General features: G+C 36.7%; 1 protein-coding gene across 1 annotated transcript in view; it reads right to left on the bottom strand.

The window, feature by feature from the left end:
* The window catches only part of TPRG1 (tumor protein p63 regulated 1), a 335,634-nt gene that overhangs the window by 73,639 nt on the left and 246,386 nt on the right, over positions 1–15,609 (bottom strand). Inside the window, exon 4 of the mRNA XM_061166821.1 lies at positions 8,989–9,165. Within this exon, the coding sequence (XP_061022804.1) occupies positions 8,989–9,165 (177 nt within the window). The remainder of the gene's footprint in view (positions 1–8,988; positions 9,166–15,609) is intronic.

Here is a 15,609-nt window from a genome sequence, read left to right as displayed (position 1 = left end):
CAAAAACTTGTATCTGGGGAAAAAATCAGAACTTGTTAACACCTGATATCTCTGAGACATATTGTAAAGTACTTCCAAACCATCTCATCAGAACTTTGCAATAAAGCTATTAATGAAGCAAAGTGACATATGAATGACTTTGTGATAGATGAGAAACAAAGTTAACCATTGTAAAATTAGATCTGAAATCCAGGACTCTACCCCTAGTCCAGAACTCTACCATGGATATTTGCTAAAAAACTGAGCAGAACTTTAAAAACCATCCCTTCATCACACTGTTTCTACCCCAGGGTCCCAGAGAAAGACCTTTAACTTTTAACAACATGCCAGCTGCCAGCACAAGCTTTCTTACTCTAACCCCAGAATGAAAATCTGAATAAAACTGCACAAGTTAATTAGGAAGGCTGGAATTACACCAACTTTCTATGGTAATAATTGGATGCCTCATGGGAAATAAAATAAAACATGCCATAAAAAATGAAATTTTTCCGAGAAGACTAATGAAAGAAGAGAGGTAAAGGATGAGAGGATGTGAGGAGAGTATGAATATGTAGATTTCTTATGTTTCACAATGGAGACTTAGTATACACTGATGAAGATGACATATCAAGTGGAAGCACACTTTTTACATAAACATAACTAATAATGGTAATCTTAAGCAACTTTAAAAATGAATGATAGATATTGAAATCATACACAGTCTGTTCTCTTGTCACTGTGGAATTATGTTAGAGATCAATATCAAAAGATATTTTAAAATGACCATCAAATTCTTGCACCTGATCTTATGAACTGGATACATTTCAGTGTCTCCTAGTTTATAGTCTTTGGGAACTTGAATAGAATTTTTATCCTACTGATGTGTGAAAATTATATAAATCTTAATTATATTGAATTGGTTCATAGTGTTTTTCAGGTACTATATCCTTTGACTTTTCTGTATATTTATTCTATTAATTTTTGAGAGTTTGATATTGAAATTTCAACTAAAAATCTTAATTTTTCTACTTAAAAAAGTAATTGTAATATATAGTGGAACTACATGTGCCTTGTTCTGTATTTTCCAGGTCTCTTGTAAATATGTTAGCATATTTTAATAATTTAAAAAGCATTTGTAAAAAAATGATAAGGAAATATAAAAATGAAAAGTAGATTGCTAATGTAAATGAGTTTATTACTGAGAAACAAACAGATAATATTCAAAAAAGATAGAATTAAGAATGCTATAACTTATAGTCACTAGTAGAAAAAAGTCACTTATAGTCACTAGCAGAAAAAAGCTATAAACTTTCTTGCTTAGAGAAAAATACACTCAATGGAAAGCAAAGGAAATACAGAAAATGTGGTAATATATTTAGAAAAATACAATAATACAAAAATCAAGATGGCAGAACTAAGACTGTGATGGTCATATTAATATGTATAAATGGGTTAATCTTACCAATTAAAAGAAAAGACCCTCAGGTTGGATCATGAAGTAAAATTCAATTATATGTTGCACATAAGAACACATCGAAAAATAAACCCCAAAAATTTAAAGTAAAAATCAGGCAGAAATATATGAAAAAATTCAAACAAAATGGTCATAAGCTTCACTATACTCAGCAGACAAGATCAAACACAAGGAAAAAATTAAAGAAAATAAACTTTATAATGAAAAGATTGTAATCTAAAATAAGGATTCAACATCTATAAATGGTCCTACATCAAACAAGACAACACAAACATTCATAATATAAAGATACAAAGTAAAAACACAGAAAAAAAGGACTTGTAATCGAGGAAAATTTAATTCCTCCTCAGTCTATGACAGATCAAGTGGCCAAAAAATTTGACTAATAAATAATAGGCAAAGACAGACAAAACACAAATAGTATAATGATAATGGATATATAAGAGCAATTTATCAAATTCTACACAAAAAAAGGACAGGCTGCACCCTCAAGTGTTTATGAAATGTTGATATAAATTAAGTATTGAAATGTAAAAATATTTAGTAAATCCCAAAGAGTAGAAATCGTAGAGAAGACATTTTCTAAATAGTGTAATAAAACTGGGAATTTATAGCATAATTCAAGGGAGTAGGCACATGATAGTAAAACTTCTGAAAGTTAAAGATCAAGGGAACATTTGAAAGCATTTAGAGAATATACAGAGCAATAGCAGTTCAAATGATAGTGGATTTCTCTTCAGAAATTATGGAGACCAGAAGACAGTAGAACATCTTAAGAAAGCTGAAAGAAAAAAATGTCAAGTCAGAATCCTCTAACTAAAGAAAATACTCCTTAAGAATAAAGGCTTAAAAAGATTCTCCCCACCGCTCAAAAAATAAGAAATTTTTTCATAGTAAATTACATTACAAAGAAATGCTAAAAAGTAATTTTTTGTGTATAAGTAAAATGACATCAAAGAGAAACTTGAATCTTCTGGAACAAATAAAGAGCATAAGAACTGAAAACATGCATAAATATAAAAGATAATTTTGTTTTCTGATTTCTTTGAAATACATATGATTTCTTAAAGCAAAATTTATAGTATTATCCTTTGGGGTTTGAAATGCAATAAAAGTAACATGCATGAGAACTGCAACATAAAAGGCAGTGAGGAGGGGATAAAGAAATAAAAAATAGAAGAGGGAAACTGAAAACAAGTTAAGGTAGCCTTAGCTTCAATCATATCAAAATTACATAAAATGTGAAGAGACTAAACACTCCAGTTAAAAGGCAGAGACCATCAGAACAGATTAAAAGTATGACGCAATTTTGTCATCTCAAAAAGAAAAGCATTCTAAATATGGAGAGAAAGAAAATAAATGCAAAAATATATACTAAGAAAAAATAAGTATAAAATGATAGTGCCTATAATAATAAGAGATATAAAGTAGAGTACTAGAGAGAATACTGCCAGAGATAAAAAGAAAAAACATTTCATAATTAAAACAGGCTCAATTCATCAAAAAGACATACCAATCATTAATGTGTATTAATCTAACACAGACTCTTAAAATACATGAAGCAAAAAAATATTAAATTAAATTAAAGAAACAAGAGACAATCCCACAAAAAGAGCAGATTTTAACACTCTTCTTTCAGTTCAGTTCAGTCACTCAGTTGTGTCCAACCCAGTGCGACCCCATGAATTGCAGCACGTCAGGCCTCCCTGTCCATCACCAACTCCTGGAGTTTACTCAAACTCATGTTCATTGAGTGGTGAAGCCATCCAACCATTTCATCCTCTGTCATCCCCTTCTCCTCCCGCCTTCAATCTTTCCCAGCATCAGGGTCTTTTCCAATGAGTCAACTCTTCGCATGAGGTGGCCAAAGAATTGGAGTTTCAGCTTCAACATCAGTCCTTCCAATGAACAACCAGGACTGATCTCCTTTAGGATGGACTGGTTGGATCTCCTTGCAATCCAAGGGACTCTTAAGAGTCTTCTCCAACACCACAGTTCAAAAGCATCAATTCTTCGGTGCTCAGCTTTCTTTATAGTCCAACTCTCACATCCATACATGACCACTGGAAAAACCATAGCCTTGACTAGATGGACCTTTGTTGGCAAAGTAACATCTCTGCTTTTTAATATGCTGTCTAGGTGGGTCATAGCTTTTCTTCCAAGGAGTAAGCCTCTTTTAATTTCATGGCTGTAGTCACCATCTGCAGTGATTTTGGAGACCAAAAAAATAAAGTCTGCCAGTGTTTCTACTGTTTCCCCATCTATTTTCCATGAAGTGATGGGGCCAGATGCCATGATCTTAGTTTTCTGAACATTGAGCTTTAAGCCAACTTTTTCACTCTCCTCTTTCACTTTTGTCAAGAGGTTCTTTAGTTCCTCTTTGCTTTCTGCCATAAGGGTGGTGTCATCTGCATATCTAAGGTTATTGATATTTCTCCCACCAATCTTGATTCCAGCTTGTGCTTCATCCAGCCCAGTGTCTCTCATTATGTACTCTGCATATAAGTTAAATAACCAGGGTGACAATACACAGCCTTGACGTACTCCTTTCCCTATTTGGAACCAGTCTGTTGTTCCATGTCCAGTTCTAACTGTTGCTTCCTGACCTGCATACAGATTTCTCAAGAGGCAGCTCAGGTGGTCTGGTTTTCCCATCTCTTGAAGAATTTTCCAGTTTGTGGTGATCCACATAGTCAAAGGCGTTGGCATAGTCAATGAAGCAGAGATAGATGTTTTTCTGAAACTCTCTTGCTTTTTCTAGCAGATGTTGGCAATTTGATCTCTGGTTCCTCTGCCTTTTCTAAAACCAGCTTGAACATCTGGAAGTTCATGGTTCACATATAGTTGAAGCCTGGCTTGGAGAATTTTGAGCATTATTTTGTGAGTGTGTGAGATCAGTGCAATTGTGCAGTAATTTGGCATTGCCTTTCTTTGGGACTTGAATGAGAACTGAACTTTCCCGTCCTGGGCCACTGCTGCGTTCTCCAAATTTGCTGGCATATTGAGTGTAGCACTTTCACAGGATCATCTTTTAGGATTTAAATAGCTTAACTTGAATTCCATCACCTCCACTAACTTAGAGCTGCTTCCTAAAGTCCACCTGACCTCACATTCCAGGATGTCTGGCTCTACATGAGTGGTCACACCATCATGATTATCTGGGTCATGAAGATTTTTATTGTACAGTTCTTCTGTGTATTATTGCTTTCTCTTCTTAATATCTTCTATTTCTGCTAGGTTCATACCATTTCTGTCCTTTACTGAGCCCATCTTTGCATGAAATGTTCCCTTGGTATCTCTAATTTTCTTGAAGAGATCTCTAGCCTTTCCCATTCTATTGTTTTCCTCTATTTCTTTGCACTGATCACTGAGGAAGGCTTTCTTATCTCTCCTTGCTATTCTTTGGACTCTGCATTCAAATGGATATATCTTTCCTTTTCTCCTCTGCTTTTCGCTTCTCTTCTTTTCACAGCTATTTGTAACGCCTCCTCAGACAGCCATTTAGTTTTTTTGCATTTCTTTTTCTTGGGGATGGTCTTGATCCTTGTACAGTTGTCTCCTGTACAATGTCACGAACCTTTGTCTATAGCTCATCATGCACTCTGTCTATCAGATCTAGTCCGTTAAATCTATTTATCGCATCCACTGTATAATCATAAGGAATTTGATTTAGATCATACCTGAATGGTCTAGTCATTTTCCCTACTTTCTTCAATTTAAGTCTGAATTTGGCAATAACACACTACAATGCATTTAAAAGGATTAAAGTCAAAGACACTATGTTCTCTAAATTAAAATTCAATAATATTAAAATATCAAGAAAAACTCAAGATATTTGGAAATTTGTCAATATGACTTCTAAAGTATCTGTGGGTCAAAGAAGAAATCACAAGAAAAATTAGAAAATATTTCTAACTGAACGGTAGTATAAGCACAACATACCCAAAATCTGTGAGATGTAGTAAAAGCAGCTATTAGAAGGAAATTTATAGATTCAAATGCTCACATTATAAAAGAAGAAAAGCCTAAAATCAATGTTTCAGGGTTTCAAATCAAAAAGTTAAAAAATAAAGTAAACTGAAAGTAAGTAGAGGAAAAAATAAAATAGTAAAAATCGATTAGAAATCAAGCAATCATAATTGGCAAAGTGAAAAGCATATTTTTATTAAAAGCAACAAAATCAATAGATTCTTTCACAGAAAGAAAACAGAGACTGCAGATCACTGATATCAGGAAAGAAGACATTAAAGGGATAAGAATGGAATAGTAACAACTTTTTGCCTTTAAATGAAACACCTTAAACAACAAATTCCTGGAAAAATAAAATTTACCAAAATTACCATAGAAGGAAAAATAAGAGTAACTCAGTATTTATAAAACAAAGTCATTTAGTATCTAAAACTGTCCCTCAGGCCCAGAAAACTTCCCTTGTAAATTTCAACAAACATGCAGGGAAGAGATAATACCATTTATACATAAAGTCTTTTAGAAAATAGAGGAGAAGGGAACACATTCCAACTTCTTTTACGGGACCAGCATAACCGAAATACTCAGGAAAGACATTACAAAAGAGTGAAAATAATTGACTAATATCCTCATGAACATAGACACAAAACTCCTTAATAAAATATTAGCAAATTGAATTCAACAACATATAGAAAGGATCATACACTGTAATTAAATGTGTTTATCTTAAGACTAAATGGTTGATTTAATATTTGAAAATACTATTAGCAACAGAATTTTTAAAAATTAAGTAAGCTCATGGAGAAATAAATATGCCTGAATAAACAAATTCTTTAAAACAGAAGACTAATAAGATGGGAGTAACTCTAGCAGATATTAAAATGGCAATAAAGTGCTTTAATAATTAAAAAGCATTTTGCACTCTAAAGTGAAATGGGTAACTCAGAATAAACACAAATACACATGGCAAAATACAATATTTATGGATAATGGGGAGAACTGAATAAATGATATTGAGAAATCTAATCTGCCATCTGGATAAAGAAATAAAGTTGATGGCTTATCTTTTTCCTTACTTAAGGTAAATTCCAGATGAAACATAAATTTAAGTATTTTTAAAAGTAAAATTCCTTGGTGGTCCAATAGCTAAGATTCCATGTTCTCAATACAGGGAGCCCAGGTCTGAACCCTGGTAATGGAAGTAGATCCTATATGCCACAGCTAGAGATCTCACATGCCACAGTGAAGATCGAAGATCCTGCATGCCTCAACTGAAGATCCAGCACAGTCAAATAAATAAACAAATAAACGTTTTTTAAAAAATTTATAAAAAACACTAGAAGAAAACTTGGAAATATATTTTGTAATTTCAGTGGTGGAGAAAACCTTTCTCAAAAAGAAATAAACTTAGAAACTTGGAAGAATGATACGTTTAACAACCTAAAACTCAAAGACAGTAAATACGGCATTAGAAAGGTAAAAGAAATATGATAAATGGGAAAAAATTTTGCAATAATATATGGCATAAACAGGACCTTCATATATTAAGATCTCTTATAAATCAATTTTAAGATCAATGTTTCAATAGAAAAAAAAATATGTAGTATGGCCAAAAATAGGCAGTTCACAGAAATATAGATAAAACTACTTTCTAACATAAGAAAAACACCCTCAACTTCCTTCAAATTCTAGTGATGGAAATTAAAATAAAAATATTTTTCTTCATCTCACTGGCTAAGAAAGAGTTTCATAAAACACAATCTTGTTGAGGGTACATGAGAAAGGATTAATACTTATGGGAGCATAACCAGCTGTCACCTGTTTAGAAGGCAATTCAGCAGCATCTATCATTAAAATTCACAGGACTTTTGTCCTCATATTTCCACTTGTGGAAATTTACATTACAAATATATTTGCATACTTATGCAAAGTCCTGTTGTTGTTGTTGTTATCAGACTCTTTGAGATCACACAGACTGTAGCCCACCAGGCTCCTTTGTCCATGAGATTTTCCAGGCAAGAGTACTGGAGTGGGTTGCCACTCTTCTTCAGGAGATCTTCCCAACCCAGGGATCGAAACCTTGTTTCCTGCATTGGCAGGAAGGTTCTTTACCACTGAGCCACTAGCGAAGCCCATTGCTTTGCTTTTAGTAGAAAAGAGTAAGTGCCCATTAATATGGGGCTTGATAAATAGATTGGATTTGAATATTCTGCAATATTAAAAAGACTGAAGTTAATCTTTCCATGATTATAGAATAGTGTCTCCAAGGTATATTTTTGAGTAAAATAGCTTGAAGCAAAGCATTTTATGGTATTGTACCCATTGTAAAATAATTTGTAATAAATATTTGCATTGATAAATATTATAAATATATAAAAACATACATATATTCACGAAAGACAATTTTATCCTTATATATTTACAGTCTATTTTTCTTTTTTCTTTTTTTTTTAGGTCCAGTCTATTTTTCAAAAGGAAAAAAAAACATGAAACCGTTGATTATCTCCTATGGAGATAATTCTGGAAAACTTAAGGTTTGGGATAGGAGAGAGATGCTGACAGTAACTAATTTTTGTGATGTTAAATATATGTTTACAATGTGCATATGATATTGAAAAATCCACCAGTTCAAAAAGTTAGTGAACTGAATCAATTGTTTCTAGCATCCATGAAAAGAATAAATAAAAAATAGGTCTTTGATATGGTATGCTTTATGAAAAGAAAACCAATCACTTGATCAACCTATGCTTTTTTTCAGAATTTTAGATTTTTCAGTTCTTACTACATACTATGCCCAATACCAGGTACTAAAAGAACAACAACGACAATAATCAAAGATACCTGCACTCAATGAGCTTACAGTTCAGAGGAAGATGGCTATCCTCTGGCTCAGACTTAAATGTCGAAGAAATTCAGTTTGAGCCCATCTCAAGAATTTACTCAGTTCAGCAATCTTCTGCCATAAACCTCATCAGGTCTCCTGGTAACTGTCAATATCTCCAAGACAGCTGCTGTCCCCTCCACTAAATCTCTAAAGAGACTTCTTTCAAGAAGTGCTATTAGCTCTCATGGGTTCTGTCCATTACACTTTAGAGAATAATTTAACTTCCTAGAGGCATTTCACTTTTTCCCACCTTCATCTCTTTGACTTCTCTCTTCCTTCTGCTTGGCATACTCTTAAGCTTTTGTTCTTCTGTGACTGACTCCTACCCCAAGTCAAATATTGCTTCAAGTGCTTCTCCAGGAAAGCTTCTCTGATCTCTGTCACATGAATTAGGTTAGTAACATTTCTTCCACGTTCCCGCAGCTCTTTCCACTTTACATTCAACCATTCACTTGTCAGGTACTCATATTAAAGTACTATGTAAATTGTGAAATGTTAAAAATTGTATCCATGAATATCTGACATAGAGTAGGAACTCAGGATTGTTTGATAAATTCAACTACAGCTTCACTGTTCTCCCCTGGCTTCTCCCAGGTTACAGTAGTGAACTGAACTTTGTGATTGCTTTCCCTGCATGCCCCACCCCCACTGCATCACTTTCCCAAGTCTAAGACCTCACACTCACTTGTCCAGTGACATCGCAGGGAAGGAAAACTTGCCCAGGCAGATGCGATAGACAGCACTCAGGGGAATCCATTGCAACTGCACACAGCAAAGCATGATGAAGTCATATTTGCAAATTAAGAGAGTCTTGTCTGTGATCAGCAAAATCCTCTCCTTCTCATTGTTCCAGTGGTCTATCCTGTAAAAATCACCACAGAGAAGAAAAGTCGATGGCATAATCTTTCCAAATTAATCGTCTTCACTGAAACATCTCTACCAACACAAAACATCATGAGGTCTATCACCTTGGAAGAAAGAGGAGCTGAAGAAAGTCATCCTGTTTCTCGTCCTGGCCCCATGACCAAGGAAGGAGGGAGGGAGAGGATCACAGGAAAATGTTTTATGCCCGCAGAGCTCAGAGATGATTATCATTGACAGGTTCCATCAGGGGAACAGCAAGATGGTATCACATTGGCAGTCAACTGATTCATGCTCCTCCACATCTTCCCAGTTCTCCAGAAAACCTTCACGGAGCCCATCTTTCTCAGAGGACACGAAAAATATCTCTTAATTTCAACTCAATCTGGACAACTAAGCATTGGTTTATGCTAATCTTCAAAGGTCAAATTGCTGAATGAAGATAAAATGGAGACTTGAATATAGGTTCACTGACCCCTGCCCAAGTTATTCTATTATACTGAGTTCATTTTCTCATTTTCCTGTGTGGAAATACAGTGAAATGAGTGAAATATGATTCTTAACCAAAGACAAAGCAGACACTAGATAAGTGTTTACTGAGTTGATTTGCTTCAGATTTCAGAGTCTTTCAGGGTATGCAATGAAATTTTCTGAGAGTTAAGAATCTATTCAACAGAGAGAACAGGAAAGAGTGAAAGCAATGGCTTCTGATTTTAAAAAAAGTGAGCATGGTCTGAAAATCCTCTCATCCACAGTATTTGCTGTCTGTCTGCTGCAGCCTTTATATATACCACTGCATGACAACTTGTATTATAACTTTTTGAGTGCATATTTTGTCTCCCTCAGAAACTGGAAAGGATGATTGGGCTTCCTTGGTGGCTCAGATGTTAAAGAATCTGCCTGAAATGCAAGAGACCCAGGTTCAATCCCTACGTCGGGAAGGTACCCTGGAGAATGGAATGGCTACTCACTCCAGTATTTTTGCTTAGAGAATTCCACAGAGAAGCCTGGGAAGCTACAGGTCAGGGGGTCACAAAGAGTCAGACACAACTGAGCAACTGACACTTTCATTTTACTTTCAAGAGACTGAAAAGAATGATTTGTGACTGATACATATCTGAATTCCCACTACAAATCATCAATCTAATGTAAAGATTAAGACTGGTCACCCTGTTCCCATCCATTCTCACACGGAACCTCAGTGCTATTCTTAAAATACAAAAGGAGTGATGTTACTTCCCTGTTGACTTTATTAAATGGCACCCTTTCAGTTTCAGGATCAAATCCAATGGTCTGGCATCTGCCCAACACCATCTCACAGCAGGCTGAGAAAACTCAGTGTCCAAGTCATGGCTTGAATGCCTCATTCAAAGATTATTTCAACTCCTATGTGAACTTGTATCCCCATTACATTTTTCAAAGCATTCTGATCCATTTTCATTTTCAGCTCTTACCATCATTTGTAAGAAGGAATGATATGTAAGAGGTTTAGTAACTGATAACCATGTGAATCTTGACAAGTCAGAATGGACATTGAAGTACAGAGGCTAGGGCAATTCCAGTGATTCTGGTCTAAGAATCATCCCTACGTGTGTGTGTGTGCACACATGCACACACACACACACATACACACACACACACACTCCATGAGGGCAGAGACTGTACAAGGCTATTTACTCTGTTCCTGTCAAATAGCCTGCAATAAAAAAATATCTGTTTTGATAACTGATTGCCAATCGTAAGTCTTTTGGAGGCCTTTGGGTTGGCTGAGTGTGGGCGTGAAAACATCCAGCTCTACTAGTGACAAACTTTGTAAGATTGGACACTGAGCCTGTCTGTAGCTCGCATTCCTTGTCTGTGAAATGGAGACAGTACCAGTACTCATCTTATAAGTTTGGGGAGAGGATTCAGGGGCAAACTTCTCAATCAGTAGTTTGTAAAGGAGCTGTTACTATCTTTGGCAGGGAAACAGCAACCCACTGCAGTATTCTTGCCTGGGGAATTTCATGGACAGAGGAGCCTGGCAGGCTACAGTCCATGGGGTCGCAAAGAGTCGGACACAACTGAGCGACTTACACACTTAAGTGACTCGGTGACCTTGGGTAACCCAATATATGCCCTTCCTCAATATAGTTCAAAGACAGGCAAGACAAAGTTAGGATTTAAATCAATGGGAGGAGGAACAGAAGAATACATGAAGAAGAGAAAAGGGGAATGAAGGAGGAAGAAATATTGAGAAACAGACATAGAAAGAATGAACCATGAGGCTGTGGCCTTATTATATTCTAGCCATTATGCACGTACAAGTGTTAGCTTTGCATCTCCCCACCTCCCTTGGAAGAAGGTCACACCTACAGTCATTCAACTAGAATATGGAGGTAGAGTTAGCGCTGTAGAGTCAAGAGATCTGGTTTAAATCATGGTCCTATGGCTTCCATCCACTCCAACAATGTTGCAAGACTCTACTCCACCAAATGAAGAGAGAATTCTCGATAATCTGTTTAACACTCTGTCTTGGGCAGAAAAAGATGAGGATTCTGAAATGTTTTATCAGCTATCTACATAAATTTCTCTAAATAGATTGTATCTACTTAGCAGCAAGTTATAAGCTGTGCCTAATAAACCAGGCTTGTTTTTAGTCTAAAATATCCTCAGATTTTGGTTGAAGGTTTTACTGAAAATGTCAGCACTCCATAATGAGATTTATTTTAAAAGGTAAAGGATGGATTCAGGGGGAAAAAAAGAGTTCTTTTTAGGAACATGGAGTGCTCTGCTGTGACACAGACTCTGCATAATTTTCATGTCGGGAAAGTCGGAATCCAAGTAAACACACAGGCTTATAAATAGTTTGGGGCCACCATCTCTAGCTTCTGGGTGGTATATTTACTTATTTAGACTTCAATCACACCTTTTCTTCCCAAAGAACTCTTGAAGAAAACACTGAATTTTATATTCCTAGTATTAATGTAATTTAAGTTGGTGGTAATATTCAAAGCAAATATAGGCATAAGAATATCAATAATGATTCTGTGCAGTTTGTGGAAGATCACAAATCCCTTGAATATCAATGCTTTTGTTTAATCTTCCCAACAATCCTTTGGACTAGATGCTATTAGCTTCATTTTAAAGATAAAAATACGAAGGTCCAGAGACCATTACAATAAATGACTTGCCCAATGCTTTACACAGAGCAAACAGTAGTCCAAGGACCTGAAATAAGTATGGAGACAGCAAATCCAGGCATAGTATTAGCTTTCTCCCTGGGACCACGAACACTTAAATAAAGGACTTTTCAGCATGGTGTACAAGTGTGGTAAAAGCCACCTCTGGAAGGAGCTGGTGTGATGGTCTATGCCCATCCTGGAATCATTATCTCTGTGAAACAGCATCCATGACCTTCCTCTCCAAAGCTTGACCTCGTTCAGCATTCTCTATCTTAGGGGGAAATCCTCCTGAAAGACTCCTAAGAAAGACTTAGGAGTTTTTTTTTCTCTCATTTCTTCACATCACATGCTAAGTCCTAAACATTCTACTCCTCAAATACCTCTCAAAACTGCTCACTTCTCTCCATCCTGACTTTCAACATTCTAATCCAGTCTTTCCACATCTCCTGCCTGGACCACTGCAGTCACCTTCTCACTGGGCTTGGGCTATTAGCCACCTGGATGTGGTTTATCTACACATTTTAGTTCCTTTCCAGACTCATCATGATACTTCAATGAAGCAGACCAGTTTAAGAATAAATTTGGTCTCTACCTCCCAACTCTGGGTTCAAGTACTTCAATATCTCTCCACGGTTCTTAAGAGAAATCACACACACACACACACACACACAAATCACCTAGTCTGAGGTTCTGCAGAGTTGGACCTTACCTATTTCTTCAACGTTATTTCAGGCCAAGTCTCTGCACTCTTTTCTCCGGGATCTTTTTTCAGTTTCTAGGACTCACCATGCCTAGCCCTACTGAAGGGACTTGGCCTGTGTTATTACCTCTGCCAGCCACATTGTTCCTGATCTTCTTTACCTACTTAAGTCCTACGGTGCTGAGCTCAATTACTCCTTACTCTGGCAAGCTTTCCCACCTCCATGACCACTTCTCCTGTTTCTAATACGTACTTTCATAAACTTCACGTCTCTCCTTCACAGCACTTACCCCAGATGCAATTTTATGGTTATTTCTGTGATTATGTAATTAATGTCAGTCTCCTCTCCTATCCTGTAAACATCATAGAGTCAGGTCTTATCATTGTGTCTCCAAGGTAGTAGGTTTCCCCAAAATAGTTCTGAAATGAATTAGTGAAGAAGTAGCAATTCTTTGAGAGGGGAGCATTGAAACACATACATTACACTATGTAAAACAGGTAACCACTGGGAATTTGCTATATGACACAGGGAGCTCAATCGAGTGTCCTGTGATAACCTAGAGCGGTAGGATGGGGTGGGAGGTGGGAGGGAGGTTCAAGAGGGAGCAGACATGTGTATACCTATGTCTTATTCGTGTTGATGTATGGCAGAAACCAACACACTATTGTAAAGCAATTATCCTCCAATAAAAAATAGATAATTATTTTGAAAGAATTAACAGTTCTTGTGTAGTGCAACCTATATGCTTTGCCTCATGCTGCTTGAAGAATCTTATCCTTTGGTTCGCACATTGAAATAATCCCCCATAAAATAGCACATTTCCAAAAAATAAATAAACCAGTAACATTGGGAAAATGTTCATACCAAAAGAATGAGGAAGAGCAAGATACAAAATAGCACCTTCAGTGTACTTCCAATTTTGTAACAATGATGACAAAAAAATATGTACATCAAAATGTGAACACTGATCATTTCTGAGTGGTAGGATTTCAAGTGACTTTCATTTCTTCTCATGCTTTCATTGATGATGATGATGAAAATCACTCAGTTGTGTCCAACTCTCTGCGACCCCTTGGACTATAGCCTGCCAGGCTCCTTGGTCCATGGAATTCTCCAGGCAAAAATACTGGAGTGGGTAGCCATTCCCTTCTCCAGAGGATCTTCCCGACCCAAGGATTGAACCTGGGTCCCCTGCATTGCAGGTGGAATTTTTACTGCCTGAGCCTCCAGGGAGGCCCCATGCTTTCATTAATCAAAGTTTAATTTTTATGATAAATGTTCTACTCATATGATAAAAGAGATATATGCTTCTAATTTTCACTGAAATATAGTTGATTTGCAATGTTGTGTTAATTTCAGGTATATAGCAAAGTGATTCAGCCACATACACACACATACACACACACAGACACACACATACATACACACACATACACACATACACACACACACATATATTTTTACATTCTCCTCCATCATAAGTTACCACAAGATATTGAGTGTAGTTCCCTGAGCTACACAGCATGTCTCTGTTGACTATTCATTTTGTATATAGTAGTATGTGTATTTTAATCCCAAACTCTTAATTTATCCCCTTGCCACTATCCTCTTTTGTGACCATAAGTTTGTTTTTTTATGTCTGTGACCCTATTTCTGTTTTGTAGGTAAGTTCATTTGTATCACTTTTTTAGATTCCACATATAAGTGATATCATATGATATTTGTCTTTCTCTGTCTGACTTGCTTCACTTAGTGACATCTCTAGGTCTCATGACAATTTCTAGGTCTGTCATGTTGCTAGAAATGGCATTATTTCATTTGTGTGTGTGTGTGGCCGAGTAATATTAAGATATTTTTTAAGAATAAGTAAAAATCACCTATCCTTCAAGTTTCCATTTTAAATTCTGCTGTTTAATGGTGCTTCCCCTCAGTTCCCTCACCCCCAGTAGATGTCATCTCTCTCATGGTGCTAGTGGTAAAGAACACACCTGTCAATGCAGGAGACATAAGAAATGAGGGTTCGATCCCTGGGTTGGGAAGGTCCCCAGGAGAAGGAAAAGGCAACCTATACCAGTATTCTTGCCTGGAGAATCCCTTGGACAGAGAAGCCTGGCAGGCTACAATAGGGTTGCAAAGAGTCACACACACACACTCTTTAAGTACACACAAGCATTTAGCAGCGCCTCAGTTGTGGCCTTAGTCACAGTTTTCTGTACTTGTCTTTCCGTTTTCCCCAGACTTGATGGGAGACCCTCGGTGTAGAGACAGTGACTGAACCCTGCCTGGGTTCCCTCACTGGGCCCAGCACAGAGCCAGAGAGAGAGCAAAGTCTTAGCAAATGAGCAGAATGTGGAATAAAAAGCTAGAATCGTAAGATTCCTCCCCTCAGTGATGAGAGCCTGTCTCTGCTGGCAGTGGATTGGCCACATCCTCCCACCACCGCTGTTCCTCGGCACTAGCTGCATTTTCCTTCTGCTGGGGAAGGGGCCCAGACTTCATGGAAACAGAGATCCTAATTGCTCCGGGAGATTTGCAGTTTCCTGGGACTACAACAGTTTGGCCAGCAGAGGGCAACAGCGA

Source organism: Dama dama, chromosome 19, assembly GCF_033118175.1.
Source record: "Dama dama isolate Ldn47 chromosome 19, ASM3311817v1, whole genome shotgun sequence".
Lineage (NCBI taxonomy): Eukaryota > Metazoa > Chordata > Mammalia > Artiodactyla > Cervidae > Dama > Dama dama.
This window is presented reverse-complemented; position numbering and strand designations above follow the sequence as displayed.